This window comes from Ictidomys tridecemlineatus, chromosome 14 (genome assembly GCF_052094955.1).
Source record: "Ictidomys tridecemlineatus isolate mIctTri1 chromosome 14, mIctTri1.hap1, whole genome shotgun sequence".
Taxonomy (NCBI): Eukaryota; Metazoa; Chordata; class Mammalia; order Rodentia; family Sciuridae; genus Ictidomys; species Ictidomys tridecemlineatus.
Window position 1 is genome coordinate 55969396 of NC_135490.1, and position 17401 is coordinate 55986796.

At 35.2% G+C, this 17401-nt stretch overlaps 1 protein-coding gene across 1 annotated transcript in view; it reads right to left on the bottom strand.

Annotated features, from left to right (window-relative positions):
- The window catches only part of Tex15 (testis expressed 15, meiosis and synapsis associated), a 90080-nt gene that overhangs the window by 30954 nt on the left and 41725 nt on the right, over positions 1 to 17401 (bottom strand). The window contains exons 4-5 of the mRNA XM_005340382.5: positions 15149 to 15314; positions 7626 to 7863 (exon numbers count right to left, since the gene is read on the bottom strand). Of these exons, the coding sequence (XP_005340439.3) occupies positions 7626 to 7863; positions 15149 to 15314 (404 nt within the window). The remainder of the gene's footprint in view (positions 1 to 7625; positions 7864 to 15148; positions 15315 to 17401) is intronic.

The following is a 17401-nucleotide window of genomic DNA, read 5'->3' on the forward strand; positions in this document are numbered from 1 at the left end:
CTAAAGGATATTACAGGAGAATATTTATTTAATGGCATGGAAAATGTTCATTGTCTAACCAGTGGAGAAAGCAAGTTATACATTATAAAAAGCAAGAAAATAATTACAATTTTACTTGCATATCTGTTTATATGAATAGAAGACTAAGGGGCTGGGGTTGTGGTTCAGTGGAAGGGTGCTTGCCTAGCATGCATGAGACACTGGGTTTGATCCCCGGCACCACATAAAAACAAAAACAAGTAAAATAAAGGTATTGTGTCCAACTACAATTAAAAAGAAAAAACTTCGGGGCTGGGGTTATGGCTTCAGCAGTAAAGTGCTCACCTCAAAGGTGCGAGGTGCTGGGTTCAATCCTCAGCACCACATAAAAATAAATAGATTAAAAAAAAAGAAAAACTTAAAAAAATAAATAGAAAACTAAGTATAGATATTTAAAAATCTGGCTTGATTATTATTGAGCTTTTGGAAATTTTTAGTATGACCCAAATTTTCTAAAATTGGTATCTATTTTTTTTGGTACTGGAGATTGAAATCGGGGAAACTTGGCCTATGACTCACATCCCCAGCCCTATTTTGTATTTTATTTAGAGACTGGGTTCTCACTGAGTTGCTTAGCTCCTCGTCTGGCCATTCCTGAGGCTGGCTTTGAACTTGAAATTCTGCTGTCTCAGCCTCTCAAGCTGCTAGGATTACAGGCATGTGCCACCACGCCAGGCTTATTGTTTTTTAATATAAAAATAAACTATGGGGCTGAGTGGTAGCGCGCTTGCCTAGCACGCATGAGGCACTGGGTTCAATTCTCAGCACCACATACAAACAAACAAAATAAAGGTCCATCAACAACTAAAAATAAATAAATAAATAAATCATGCTTAATGGAAGACAATATTTGAGGTAAAAAAACATGTCATATGAACCATTGATTTGATGTAGATATACATATCCTAAGTTGCCCTTACAGAAATGAGGATACTGTTTGCATATTGTGATTTTAGTAGTTCTGGCAAAGCAGAAATAAATCAAAAAGTAAATCTTAACTAATTCACCTGTTGATACTTAATATTCTTCTATAAGACTTGTTTTTTTTAATAGGAGCTCTAGAACTAGAAAAATTGCAAAAATAGCTCAAAGGCTGATTCTGGGAATATGGTGGAATAGTAAGCATCAGAAATTTCTCTCTTCATGTAGGCAATAAATGCACTGAAAGAATCTGTCTGGTTCTAGAATTCTGGAACTCCGGAATCTATTCAAGGCTTGCAACTTCTAGGGGAAGGTGAGGATAGTATATTACAGTTAATTTCAGTTCTTCACACAGTAGCAGCTATGCTTTCCCCACCTCTGGGGCTCCATGGTAGGCAGTAGTGCATGTGTTCCTGTGGCAGCTCATACACTACTTACAGGAGCCAGAGTTTACAATAATAAAAATCAGGGATATGTGCTCTACTTCTAGTAAGAGAGGTGCAGACTAAGGCAACAGTCATTGTTGTATTTCTTCCCCACTGTTTGTTGCAAGTCCCTGCCCTTCTGAATTCAAGAGATTTCCAGGGGATTTAAAGCTCCAGGCCCCATGACGCTGCCCCTTCTGGATGGAAGACCCTGAAGACTATAACATTTAAAAGCAACCACAGGGGAATTTTAGTAGTCTTCGCAAAGTTACAATTAACCAAAGAGTAAATCTTTACCAAGTTATCTATTGATTAGTTTGAGATTCTTCTATGGAACTGTTTCCCCCAATTTTGAATAGCTCTAGATTTTAAGAAAATTTGCAATAGTTCTTCAAAGGTTTTGATTGTCAGCCCTGCAAAAATCAAAAGCAGAAACAAAAAACCCCCACAAATATACAGGAAATCAGAGAGTCACCATGCAGAGAGAAAGATGCAGAGTTAGATAAAGACCTGAGAAGAACTTAAGTTTATACTTGAGGTTCATCTTTGGTACAACAGAACAAATTCAGCATACACTGGAAAGGGGGAGGTCTGATTGCTAGAGTTACCATATTATTAGACTAAAATGTCTAGTGCTCAATGACAAAAATCATAAGGCATATAAAGAAAGAGTAAATCATGGCCCATTGAAAGGAAAAAAATATATATATACCAAAAACTGTCCTTGAAAAAGACCTGAAGGTAAATTTACCAGACAATGGCACAACTATGTTAGAGATGCTTAAAGAACTAAAGATATTAAGGAAGTCAGGCCTCATCTGACCTGATGAAGATTTGGGCCTACTTTTTCCTCTATGAGGCACCCTGCAGGGTATCTGGTCTAATTCCTAGGTCCTTGATCCACTTTTGAGTTGATTTTTGTGCATGGTGAGAGAGGGGTTTAGTTTCATTTTGCTGCATATGGATTTCCAGTTTTCCCAGCACCATATGTTGATGAGGCTATCTTTTCTCCAATGTATGTTTTTGGAGCCTTTGTCTAGTATGAGATAACTGTATTTATATGGATTTGTCTCCATGTCTTTTATTCTGTACCACTGGTCAACATGTCTATTTTGGTGCCAATACATGCCATTTTTGTTACTATGGCTTTGTAGTACAGTTTAAGGTCCAGTATTGTGATCCCTCTTGCTTCACTCTTCTTGCTAGGGATTTCTTTAGCTATTCTGGGTCTTTTATTTTTCCAAATAAATTTCATGATTGCTTTTTCTATTTCTATAAGGAACGACGTTGGGATTTTAATTGGAATCACAATGAATCTGTATAGCACTTTGTGTAGTATCGCCATTTTGACAATATTAATTTTGCCTATCCAAGAGCACAAGACTCCCGAAACATAAGAAATAAAATCAAGAATTAATAAATGGGATGGATTCAAACTAAAAAGGTTCTTCTCAGCAAAAGAAACAATCAATGAAGGTGAAGAGAAAGCCTATATTTTGGGAGCAAATTTTTGCCACATGCACATCAGATAGAGCACTAATCTCTAGGGTACATAAAATACTCAAAAAACTTAACAACAAAAAAAACAAAAAACAAAAAAAAACCCCCAAATAACCCAATCAGTAAATGAGCTAAAGAGCTGAACACACACTTCTGGCAATTAGAGAAATGCAAATCAAAACTACTGTAAGATTTCATCTCACACCAGTCAGAATGGCAGTTATCAAGAATACAAACAACAATAAGTGTTGGTGAGGATGTGCAGGGGAAAGCATACTCTCATACATTGCTGGTGACACTGCAAATTGGTGCAAGCAATCTGGAAAGCAGTTTGGAGATTCCTTAGAAAACTTGGAATGGAACCCCATTTGACCCAGCTATCTCATTCCTTGGTCTATACCCAAAGGACTTAAAATCAGCATACTATAGTAACACAGTCACATCAATGTTTATAGCAGCTTAACTCATAATAGCTAAACTGTGGAAGAAACTTAGATGCCCTTTAATAGATGAATGGATAAAGAAACTGTGTTATATATACAAAATTACTCAGCATTAAGAGAGAATAACATTATGGCATTTGCAGGTAAATGGATAGAGTTGGAGAATATCATGCTAAGTGAAGTAAGCCAATCCCCAAAAAAGAAAGGCCAAAAGTTCTCTCTGAAAAGTGGATGCTGATCCATAATGGGGAGGGGCATGGGAAAAATGGAGGCACTTTGGGCAAAGGGGAGGGAGGGGAGGTGAAGCAGAATGGGGGCAGGAAAGATGGTGGAATGAGATGGACATGATTACCCTAGGTACATGTATGACTGCACATATGGTAAGATGCTACATTGTGTACAGAGAAATGAAAAGTTATGTGGCAAGTGTGTACAATGAATCAAAATTCATTCTGTTGTTATATATACCTAATTAGAATAAGTAATTTTTTAAAAATGTGGAGAATGTCAAGAACATGATGTATAAAAAAATAGAAATATCAATAAAGTGATGGAAAACCCAAAAGAAACTAGAATAGATGAAAACTGAAATAAACAACTGAAATTAAAAAAGATTTAAAAGCAGTTTTAAACAGGCAGAATTCGGTAAATCACCATCAAGGGGTCTGACATACACATTGCAATACTCCAAAAAAGGAGAGTGAGAGAAATAAGGGAAGAGAGTATTTAAAGAAATAAGGGCTGGAAACTTTCCAAACTTGATGAAAATACATGAATATAGACATTCAAGAAGTTCAATGGGTTTTCCATGCAGATTAACAAACTGTTGAAAGCCCAAAGAGAAAACTGTGAAAGTATAAAAAAATATTTCATTATATACAAGGGATCCTTAATAAAAATAATTAGGTTTCTCACCAGAAATTTGGGAAGCTAGAAGGCAGTAGACTGATAGATATCAATCAAGAATCCTGTAACTGGGGCTGAGGCTATAGCTCAGTGATGGAGCACTTGCCTAGTACGAGTGAGACACTGTGCTTAATTAATCCTGAGCACCACATAAAAATAGATATTGTGACCATCTAAAATGAATATTTTATATATATATATATATATATATAAATGCTGTATCTAACAAAATTGTGCTTCCAAAGTGAGGATTAAGACATTCCCAGATATACAAAACCTGGAAGAGTTTGTTACCACTATTCTGCTCTGTGAAAGTAAGTCTAGTTGGTCAAAATGGAAGGATGTTAGACAGTAATTTGTAGACATATGAAGAAATAAAGATCTCAGAAAAGGCATACACAGGAGCAATTTATGGAAACCAGTATCACTGTTGACAATGGTACATGACTCCATTTTTTGTTTTCTACATGATTTAAGATATTAATACACTTAAACAGCTATTGGTATAAAAGCTAGTACTATTGTACTTCTAGCTTGTAATTTCACAGTTTTGCTTTTTACATAATATAAGGGACTGATGTATTTAAATTATGAGTTTATGTTTCTGAACATATTATGTACAAAGATATAACTTTGTGACATCTACAACTGAAAGTGAGAAAAAAGTTTTAAAGGGGCAGAGTTTTTGCATGTTAAGTTAAACTAGTATAAATTCAAATTAGAATTTCTAATTTTAGAATTTTAAATGTAATTCCTAAGGTAACCACAAAGAAAATAACTAAAATATTGGAAATACGTTTGACTGCATGCATTTCAGACAAAGGATATTCAACCTATATGAGAAATGAGGGCCAGGCATGGTGGTGCATGCCTGTAATCCCAGCAGCTCCAGAGGCTGAGGCCTCAGGAGGATCATGAGTTCAAAGCCAGTCTCAGCAAAAACAAGGTGCTAAGCAACTCAGTGAGACCCTGTCTCTAAATAAAATACAAAATAGTGGTCAAGTGCCCCTGAGTTGAATCCTTAGTGGAGGAGGAGGAGGAGGGGGAGGGGAAGGGGAGGGGAGGGGGAGGGGAGGAGGAGGGGGAGGGGAAGGGGAGGGGAGGGGGAGGGGAGGAGGAGGGGGAGGGGAGGAGGAGGGGGAGGGGAGGAGGAGGGGGAGGGGAGGAGGAGGAGGTGGAGAAGGGGAGGGGAGGAGGAGGGAGAGGGGAGGAGGAGGAGGTGGAGAAGGGGAGGGGAGGAGGAGGGAGAGGAGGAGGAGGGGAGGAGGAGGTGGAGGAGGGGGAGGAGGAAGAAAGAAGAAAGGAGGAGGAAGAAGAAGGAAGAAGGAAGAAGAAGAAATAATAATATAGAAAATAACAAACAGCAAAATGACAGAAATTCTTTCTATTTTCAGTAGAAATATATTAAACTCTCCAACTGACAGAAAGAGAAGGAAGGCTAGGGATGTGGCTAACTTGTAGAGTACTTTCCCAGGCTATATGAGGCCCTGGGTTAAATGGATCCCTATCACTGGGGGTGTGGGGTGGGGGGAAGAGACTGGCAGAATTAATAAAAAAACAAGATTCACTATATGCTGCCTATAAGAGATTTACTTTAAATTGAAAGACACAAATAACTTGAAGATGAAAGGATGGAAAGGGATATTCCATATAAATAGTAACAAAAAAAGAGAAGGATGGCTATACTATCAGACAAAATAGACTTCAAATAAAAAAGAGGTCTGGGCACAGGGATGCATGCCCATAGTTCCAAAGACTCAGAAGGCCCAGGTAAGAGGCTCACAAACTTAAGGCCAACTTCTGCAACTCAGTGAAACCCTGTTGCAAAATTAAAAATTAGAAAAAGTGGGACTGGGGATATAGCTCAGAGTTAGAGAACCCCTGGAATCTGTCCCCAGTATCGAAAAAAATAATTGTAAAAATTTAAAAAGAGGGACTGAGGATGAGTTCAGTAATAGAATATTTGCCTAGCATGCAAAAGACCATAGATCTAATCTCCAGTAATGGGTGAAAAAAGGAGAGAAAGAAAGAAAAGAAACGAGAGCAAAGGAAGACATTTTTTTTTTTCATTTTTGCAGTACTAAGGATCAATCCCAAGGCCTTGCAGCACATGTTAGGCAAGCTCTCTACCACTAAGCTACATTCCCACCCATGAACATTAAATAGTTCAAAATTGCAAGAAAATATTCCAATTAAAAGCATTTACATATCTAGTAATAAATCATCAAAATATCTGAAGCAAAAATTGACAGAACTGATGGAAGAAATAATTCTACAATGACAACTGGCGATGTCAATGTCTCAGTCTCAATAATGGCTAGAACCACCTAACCGAGATTAGAAAGGAAAAAGAACTTGAACAAAAAATAAACCAACCAAATCTAACAGGCATATACAGAATTCTATTCTCTAGTAACAACAGCATATACACACGATGTTTTTCCAGATCTACCAACTGAGTGTTAACAAATTATAAAGATAGATTACATGTAAATATATTCTCTGACCAAAATGATTTGACATTAAGAGATTTAACAACAATAACAACAACAACAGCGGTACAGCGCTCGCCTAGTGCGTTCGAGGCCCTGGGTTCAATCCTCAGCACCACATAAAAATAAATAAATAAAAACAAAGGTATTGTGTCCAACTACAACAAAACAAAACAAAACAAAAAAACCACTATTTTCACACACACAGACAGAGATAATTTGGATAGTCCTTTATAACCCATGCCCGGTTTTCCCTAAAATTAATATCTTAATGTTTTTCAATTTAAAGTAAATCTCTTATAGGCAGCATATAGTGAATCTTGTTTTTTATTAATTCTGCCAGTCTCTTCCCCCCACCCCACACCCCCAGTGATAGGGATCCATTTAACCCAGGGCCTCATACAGCCTGGGAAAGTACTCTACAAGTGAGCCACATCCCCAGCCTTCCTTCTCTTTCTGTCAGTTGGAGAGTTTAACTATTGAAGAAATTTATAATGGTATAATATTACTATCTAAAATGACTGTAAAAGTTAAATAACTTTAGTTTACACTAAAATTATTATACTACAGTGTTTCAAAAGAAGACACTTAAACCACTGTGGTATTACTTACGGTATGAATAAAAAGAGACAAATAGGAGGGATAATCAGTCTAGAAAAAGAAATACACTGGGAAGACCAAGATGATGGTTTCCTTTGCCTCCTTGGAGTTTTACTTTGTGCTCCACAATCGAGCAAAGAATCAGAAATAGAGGTAAATACCAAATGATCATGATGACAAAAAGAATTATTATGATATATAATTCAATGAAAAATACTAAGAATTTATACTAAAAAGAAAGTGTGTTTAGGGCAATTTGAAGCAAACTATCCATTGTTTAATATTTTTATGTTACTTACCTTAAAAATTATAATGTTCTCTACCATAATGTTTCGACTATGAGCATAATTCAAGGCAACATCAACATGTCTAAATATATAAATTCCAAGGTGAGGATTTCCTAATATCTTCAATGTAGATGCTTTGGTACTTATCCCATTCTGATATATCTCTAAAACATCACTCTGAGGAAGCGCTAAAAAGCAGAAATGTTCTTCAAGCTCTCTGCCATGTTTTCTTCTCTCACGCATCTCTGACCTAAATCAAAACAAATAATGGTTATAGTTAAATGGGAAAATAAATATTTCATCTTGCCACAGTTAGAAAGCAAGAAAAGTGTTGATAATATTCAGAGGTGTCACTACTGTATAATAAGAAGTTACAATGAAAGTCATCTAAAGATAGAATTCAAGCCAGGCACAATAGCGCATGCCTATCACAGTGGCTCTGCAGGCTGAGGCGGGAGGATCGCAAATTCAAAGCAGGCCTCAGCAAAAGGGAGGCACTAAGCAACGGGGCAAGACCCTGTCTTAAAAAAAAAAAAATCCAAAATAGGGCTGAGGATCTGGGGATGTGGCTCAGAAGTTGAGTGAGCGCCCTTGAGTTCAATCCCTGCTACCACCCACCACCAAAAGATCAAATTCAAATTACATGTTTAGGATTTATAGGGACCACATTTTATATAGGCTGTTAATAAGAATGAACATTTTTTGAATACTGCTGATATACCTATTAAAAGTCTTGAGCTTTATGTGCATTTATCAATCTGTTTTCAACTCCCCAAGAAGTTATTACTACTGTTATTTTTATACATTGGTTTTTTTAAATGAGAAAAATAAGGTTCAAAAACTTAGAAGTTGCCAAAGTAGCAAGGTGATGGGTGACAGGGTTGGAATTACACAGGCATGTTTCATTTTATTATGCCTTGGTAGACACACGGGTATGTGTACTTTCTCTTTTTAACAAATTAAAGGTCTGTGGCAATCCAGTGTCAAGCAAGTATATCAGTGTCATTTTTTTCCAAAAGGCATGTGCTTACATTGCATCTGTGTCACATTTTGGTAGCTCTCTCAATATTGCAAACCTTTTATTATATCTGTTACAGTGATATGTGATTAGTGATCTAGAATGTTAATATTATAAAAATGTTTTGGGTGTCATGAACTACACCCATATGAGATCGTGAACTTAACTGATAAATGTGTTCTGCCAACTGACTGTTCCTTAGTCTCTCTCTCTCCTAGAGCCTATTTCCTGTGACACAACAATATTGAATTAAATCTTCAAATACCCTACAGTAGACTAAGTGTTTAAGTGAAAAAAAAAAAGAGTTGGAACACCTTTTATTTTAAATAAAAAACTTGAAATGATTAGGTATATTGAAAGCTGAGATAGGCTAAAAGCTGTGCCTCTTGTGCCAAATAGGCAAGTTCTAATCATAAAGGAAAAGGTCTTAAAGAAGAAAGTTAAGAATTCTAATCCTGTGAACACATGAATAAGCAAATAATATTACTGCTAATATGAAGTTTCAGTAGTTTGGATAGATCAACAGCTACCACATTCTTGTAAGTCAGAGATGAAACAGCCTTACATTGGAAGAAGATGTCGTCTAGGTCTTTGACACATAACAGAGATAAAACAACAGGGTGATTCTTGTTACAAGTGAATGAGGCTGTTCAAGCTGAAGCCAATGCTCATTTAGCATTGTGAAAATCCTAGAACCTTTAAGAATTATAGTAAACTTACTCTGCCTGTGCTATGTAAATAGATTAACAAAGTCTGAGCACAGCTCATCTGCTTACAACATCATTTACTGGATATTTTAAGGCCATGTTGAGATTTAATGCTCATGAAAAAAGTTTTTTCAAATATTACTGCTGACAATGCATCGGTCACCAAAGAGCTGATGGAGATGTATAATGAAACTAATGTTGTTTTCATGTGTGTTCTGCAGCTTGTGGATCAAGGAGTAATTTTGACTTTCAAGTCTTATTATTTAATAAATAATTTTGTAATGCTGTAGATGCCACAGATAGTGATTCTGCCTGATGGATTTGGACAAACTAAACTGAAAATCCAGAAAGGATTTACCCTTCTAGAAACCATTAAGAACATTTGTGATTCATGGGAAGAGGTCATACCATTATTAACAGGAGTTTGGAAGAAACTGCTTTCAACTCTCATAGATGACTTTGAGGGGTTCAAGAATTTAATGGAGGAGGTAACTACAGATGTGGTGGGAGCAGCAAGAGAACTGAAGCACAGCAGCAGTAGAGCCACAGAACTGCTGCAATCTCATGATAAAACTCTAATGAATGAGAATTGCATCTTGTAAGAAAAGAAAGTGGTTTGAAATAGAATCTACTCCTAGTGAAGACTCATGGAAGGCTTAGATAATTGTTTAAAAAAATTTCCTCCAGTGCTGAGAATTGAACCAGTGCTTTAAGCATACTAGGTCTAATGCTCTTATGCTGAACTATACCCCTGGCCCTGATTGCTAACATTTTTCAGCCATAAAATACTTTTACATTACATGATAGTATCATACACTTGAAAGACTATAGAACCATGTAGACATAACATTTTTATGTACTGAGAAACCACATATTTGTTCTAGTCTGTAAATGAACCTGCAACATCCCTGAGATATGCATGCACATGATAATTCTTTCAGGTTCCAGAACTCAAGTTCTTGCTAATTGTATTATTGAGGAAAAAATGTGCATTTAATAAATGAAATAAATGAAATATCTTTCTATTATTTTACCATATGTATCTTTATACCTACACAAACAGACACACATAGTTGACCATCAGGGGCATTCTTCATTCTTCAGGGATCTAGATTACAACTGGGAGAAACAAGCTAATGTTTAATTTTTGACTGCTAGCTTAATAGTAATAAAATTATGAATCATTTTCAGAAAAGATTATAATCTAAAGTCCAGATACTTTTGATTTACTACTATAACAAGACCCACTTTAAGCATGTAAAACATAAAACTCTCCCCTCAAACTGGCAGATTGGAGTGTTCTATAAGACCTGCTCAGGAACAGTAGCAAAAGCATCTGCCATACCAGGTGGTACAACATGACAGAAATGTGACTCCAAGTGATTATTTGCAATAGACACACTATAGAACACAGCAAAGGCACGCAAAAAGAAAAGTTGTTCTTGAAAACTACATGCCTTTAAAATGTATGTAGATTCTCACAGAATTTGTATGAAGTGTAATATGTACAAAAGCATATTAAAATTTTCAAGAACCACCAACTGTTAATGGTAGACATGACAAAATGTGGTCATATGACATGGTAACATTGCTGACTAGATCATAACCACTTTAAATTTTTTTAAATTTATTCTTTTTAGTTATATATAACATTAGAATGCATTTTGACATATCATACATATATGAAGTGTAATTTCTCATTTTTATGATTGTATTTGATGTAAAATTATACTGGTTGTGTATTCATAGATGAACATAGGAAAGTTCTATCTATTCATTCTACTGTCTTTCCCATTCCCACACCGTCCCCGTTCCCCACTTCTCCTGGCGTCCCCCCAGTCTGGTAAACCTTCACTACTGCCTCTTGCCCCCATCATGAGTCAGTATCAGAATATTTGGCTTTCAATTTTTTAGGATTGACTTATTTAAAAGTTAGCATGATAGTCTCCAGTTCCATCTATTTACTGGCAAATGTCATAATTTCATTCTATATACCACATTTTTTCTTTATCCATTCATCTGTTGAAGGGCATCTAGGTTGCAGAACCACATACCTAATTCTTAGTTCCCAGAAATATTACCCTTCACTTAGAACTCCATATGTCAGCATTTCCTGCTATCACTAGATTATGTTAACCACTAAGATCTCTATGCTGACCCTTAAGGGTAAATTCTCACAGAGGAATTATAAAACCTTTTTTTTATTACTGGGGATTAAACTCAAGGGCATTCGACCACTGAGCCACATCCTCAGCCCTATTTTGTATTTTATTTAGAGACAGGGTCTCACTGAGTGCTTAGCTCCTCACTGTTGCTGAGGCTGGGTTTGAACTGGTAATCCTCCTGCCTCAGCTTGCCAAGCCACTGGGATGACAGGCATGCATCACCATGCCCAGCCCTTCTACTTTAAAAAAAAATTTTAAATTATTCAATTGTTTTTTCTTGGTATTTGGAAATACATGAACTTTCTGAGCACTGCCTAGAGGGAATTCTTATGTGCAAAAGCTAATAATGCCACAAATGATGGGGGAAAGGGAGGGAAGAGAGAGTGTATTGTTGTAAGGTTCTTAAACAATACATGAATATAACATTATTTGAAAATACACTGTGATAAAGACAAGGTAAACCCTAGAGCAAGGTTTTTCAACAGTGGCACCAATGATTATTTAAAAAAGTGAACAGAAGGAAAGAAGAAGAGTGGCAGCAAGATACAGGTATAACGGAGAAAAAGATAACTACCTACAAAACAGAGAACAAGGTAATTTGTCTGTTAGAGAAATAACAGAGAGAAAGTAATAAAAGAAACAACAACAAAGTGATCTTTCTTGGGTCTAAGAAAGATCATTTTTTGTGCAATTTCTCCAAAGACTACAGCCTCATGAAACACAGTCTGTGGCCCACAAAAGAGATGTCATCCTCCCAACTGGAATAGCAGGGTCCTTACTGCTCTTTTTCCCCTGAATTAAATCCATACTTTATAATCTATTATGAGCAAATAGCCTTCTGCAGGTATTAAAGTCAGTTCTGGTTGGGATGCCATTGACTTCAAGTACAGAAATCCATTCAAACTGGATTAGAAATAAGTTAACTTTCTCATAACATGAAGTTCAGAAATCAGGCTGCCCTTACAGGATTAAATGATTTTGTGACTCCAGAAGTGTATATGTTATCAGAGATCCAGGTCTTTCCCATCTCTGCTCTGCTGTCCTTAGCTTTGGGATCATCCTAACACTAGCTTCTATTATTCCAAGAATGCTGCTATCAGTAGCTGGAAAAATTTGTTCATATCAAATTGGTTTCAATTTTCCCAGAGACTACAAGACAGTCTTTTCTCAGTATGGTATTGGTTCAAGCTGGTTTAGTACGTATACCCTTGGAACCAATAATTGATAAAGTTGATGATATTAACTATGAATGGCTCAAACTATGCATATGGGATAAAACGTAAACTCAGACATTTAAATAAAAATTCAATGAGGCAGAGTATTAATGTTTAAAATTATATTTTTCACATTAATAAAATATTTAAAATTTATCTCAAAACAAAAACAAACCTGATTCAAACAAGTTAATGGACTTAAGGAGAGCTAAATTCATTTCTCTCTCATCTAGTAAAACTAACTCAAGTTTCTTAACTATTCAAAACAAAACTTCTCTCAATGACATATATTTGTGTATATATATATATTTATTTATATATATTTTTACTTTTACATTTTATTTAGATAAAGGGTCTCACTGAGTTGCCTTAGGGCCAAGCTAAATTGCTAAAGCTGGCTTGTACTCACAATTCTGCCTCAGCCTCCCGAGTTACTGGGATTACAGGTATGTGCCACCATGTCTGGCTCTTCCAAGGATCTTAGGGGAACAATTAATTCCTTACATATAAATATTATATTAAATATAACATTATATATTTTTTTAAGTTTTATTTTTTGGTACCTGGGATTGAACTCAGAAGGGCTTAACCACTGAGTCATATCCCCAGCCCTTTTTATTTATTTATTTGTTTTTAATAAGATATAGTCTATTTTTAAAATCTTTTTACCTTTTTTTTTTTAACTACCTTTTCATTTTTTATTTTGAGACAGGGTCTGGCTAAGTTTCTTGGGGTCTTGATAAATTGCTGAAGCTAGCTTTGAACTTGTGATCCTCCTGCCTCAGCGTTTGGAGCTGCTGGAATTATAGGCATGTGCAACATCATATTATCTTAAATTTATCTGTATATCTTCACTAGTAGAATGGGAACATTTTAGACTTGAAGAGAAAACTGAAGTTATCAAATATAATGTCTGATTCAGTAAATACTCAAATACACAAGTTTAAATGAATGTTTTGCTGATTTTAAAATTTAAGAATTAGCAGACAAAATGTTGATAAGAAGTGGAGACTACTATGTTCTTGAAGTTACTTGCTTTTCTTGAGATTTCAGACTTATATACTGATTTCCTCCTCTAAGATGAGAAATGAAAAGAAAAGCCAGAGGTAGTCAATATTATTAATAGTTATTCTTTTCATCTCTCCATTCTGTTTGTTAGTCTCTGCTGCTAATTATTTTGGATATTTTACCTTTTATTTTTTATATGCCTTAAGGTTATTCATAGAAATGTAACTTAACATTTAACCACACATTGTTTTGTACTATGACAATACTCCCACAACATAGTAGGATACAAACCAATATATTGTGGTAAATTCTATAAAGTACTATGTATGGGAAACAAAGGAGTTTCCCATATCATCAGGTAGTTGTTCTAAATTTTCTGTAACACTAATTACAAAAAAGTCACTGATTGAAAGGACAACATTGTAAATACCTAATCAATTCAAAGACTGTCCTGAAATTCAGAATACTAACATTGTAAATACCTAATCAAAGAAGAGTGCCAAAAACTCTTTGATCAAACTGCTACTTTAATATGAAAGTGGTAGAATATATATTGTCCTTTCCACCAAAACGCAAAGCTGTAGTTTTTAGAGGGGAGAATAGATATCACAACTAACTCTTGTCATACCCACAAATTCCAAATCTCCAAATTCATACAAAGTGGGGCAGAACTAATTATAAAACAAAAAGAGAAAACAAAACATAAAAATTCAACTCAGGGTCTATTAAGCTATAGTTTAAAAGTACTAAATAGTAAAACAGACAAGTTCAGAAAATTAAAATGCTAATCTAAATTGTCTTCACACAACATTCATACCATACCTATAATATATTTAATGTGAGAATTTTCATATTATTTAGTATTAAAAAAATAATGTAATGTGCTTTCCCAAAAAGCTGAAAAGGCATTTTAAAAATTGTCAGAAACAACAGCAACAATGCAGAAGGAACAGTTTTAGTGGGAGGATGGTAATAGTCAAATAATCCTTTTTCTTAATTAAAGCATCAACTCAGTCTCTTTAAGAGTTCAGTCAAAGAAAAAAGTTACTTTATGATTACTCATTCTTTTACATTATCCAGGATATATGGGGATCTACAAAACAGCTGCTTAATAAATATGCTGATGCATGCTTCTGAAAAATTCATAAAGATTAAAAAACTAGAAGAGGGTGTCTGAAAATCTGATTCCATTAGTAAATAAAACTTGCTAGCCAAATCTCACATTTAACTTTTTAATATTACAAAATCTAAACAAAGGTATCAAAATAATATTCTGTACTTAATTCCTTAGTAATGCTTATTAATAATTTCTGTACTTCTTTTCTAGTAATTTTTATTATATCTCAAGTGGTAGAAATAAATTATCATAAAACTTCAGAGTAAAAACAAAAATTTCAAACTTGTTTAGGTCATAGTAACTTACCTCTTTGCAGTAAAATTTTTTTCCAGATCTTCATTGTGAATCAGTTTTGTATCACCAAACTGCCATGAGGACTGCAGATCACAGCTTACATCAAGCCTGCACTGGTTAAGAGTGTCATGTATGAAACTATACTCCCTAGTATTGGTACAACAAGGTGACAAGTAAACTACAGATAAAGAAAAAGAAAGGGGAAGAGTTGTTATTTGTTTTTAAAATGACAATGAAAACTGTATATCTATTGTAAGACAAATATTCAAGTACTTGGAAATTCATTAACAACAGTTTAAGTTCCACCACAGTAAATTGGACCTCCTATATGAGGTAAAACAATACACAAACCTTGCTTTTTCTTCACATGCCTACAGTAGTTCTTCAAAGTTGACTACACATTCGAAGACTGTCCTGAAATTCAGAATACTAATTTTCTTTTTTTTAAAATATTTTTTTAGTTGTCAATGGACTTTTATTTATTTATATGTGGTGCTGAGGATCAAATCCAGTGCCTCACACATGCCAGGCAAGCACTCAGCTACTGAGCCACAACCCCAGCCCAGATTACTAATTTTCAGTTTAAACTTGGCAGCTAATGTTAACACATGCATGTTTCTTGTCATTCCCAAGCAAAGTTAAGGCAACCCACATACTAGAAAACTATCTACTTATTTTGATTTGCACAAGTATCCGAACATTGCTGCAAGTTGCTGGCTGATACTGTGGCATGAATAAGAAGAAACAACTTTTTCAGGAGACAATGAGCAAGGCACATGAATAAAAGGATAAAAACCTTTAAAAAGTGTACTCAAAAGGAAAGCAGGGAGAAAATATGGTTGTTTCTTGTTATTTGTGATAGTTAAGTTTCACAATGTCACCATAAATACTCAATTACTGAATACTGCACTATTACTCTTGCGGAAAAGGCTTAGGTTTCTGTGAATATAGTAAAATTTTTTCAATTTTTTTCAGTGCTGGGAATCAAACCCAGTGCCTCCTGCATGCTAAGCAATTGTTCTTTCATGAGCTTCATCCCAGTCCTTAAATATTTGACGATTCAAATGCCATTAGCATTACATAGCTATGTTGTCAATATCCCTGTAAAACAAATAAGTCTATCAGCATTGAAAATTTGCTCTTCCATATAGCTACCCCTTTTTTTCCTATATAACACTCAGCAGGTGGTTTAAAAATTCCTCTTCAAACCTCCTGATCTGAAGAACAGACATGCCTACAAGTTTAACATCTTTCATGTCACATCACTTTTGGGAATACATCAGATAGCCAGCACTAGCCCAGAAGGGTAATGATATACCTTTCTGATACTGGATAATGTGACTTTAAGTTCCATCAGCTTTTAGCCTCACAACAATGCTACCCACTGTGCTTATAAGCTGTCATGAGTCTATGAAAGTTAGCTACTTCTCCATAGCTTCACCAGGCAATACAGATGTTATTGCTTTAGCACTTTTTGGTAAGGACTGATGTATGGACATAAAAATTTCTCCCTTTTTCTATATGTGCTACATTATTGATTCGTTGACAATGAACTTGAGCTTGAATGAATATTATCTTAAAAAATGTATTTTCTATGCAAGGCACATCATAACCTTCCTGAGCTTAAAAACACTAAGCTTCACTTCAGCATTACATCTGGGGACCAGTTTAAACAACAAAATCACCAATAACAACAAGAAAAAAGTAAAACTAAAACTGCAAAAAGGACACTTAATGCTGTCTGAGAAAGAAACAAGATGGCAGAGCATTACCCTTATCTGACCTTACCTGAGAACATGTGCACTGGGCAACTCAAATTTTGGGCTGCTATCCACACATCCGTGGAAGCATTGTTTATCAATTTTGGCTTACAAATAAAAAAGCACAGGCACTGTGCTGGAGTTGTGGCTGAGTGGTAGAGCACTTGCCTAGCACATGTGAGGCACTGGGTTCAATCCTTAGAACCACATAAAAATAAATAAAATAAAGCCCACAAGAGTCTACCTTAAAGAAAAAGAAAAAAAAGAAAGCACTACTGAGTACTGATTATGAATTTTACCAAGTAGAAAAATTAAAAATACAGAATATTCAAATAGTAAGGACTGACTATACAGAAGAAAAGCAATTTCTATGTATCAAAACTTAATGATACCATACCTAACATTAATCTAATCAATGGAATAAGTTAAAACAATGGAAAAACTAGTATCAATATTATAAGTAGCTGATTTTCAAAATCATCTCATTATTGACTCAAATAAAACT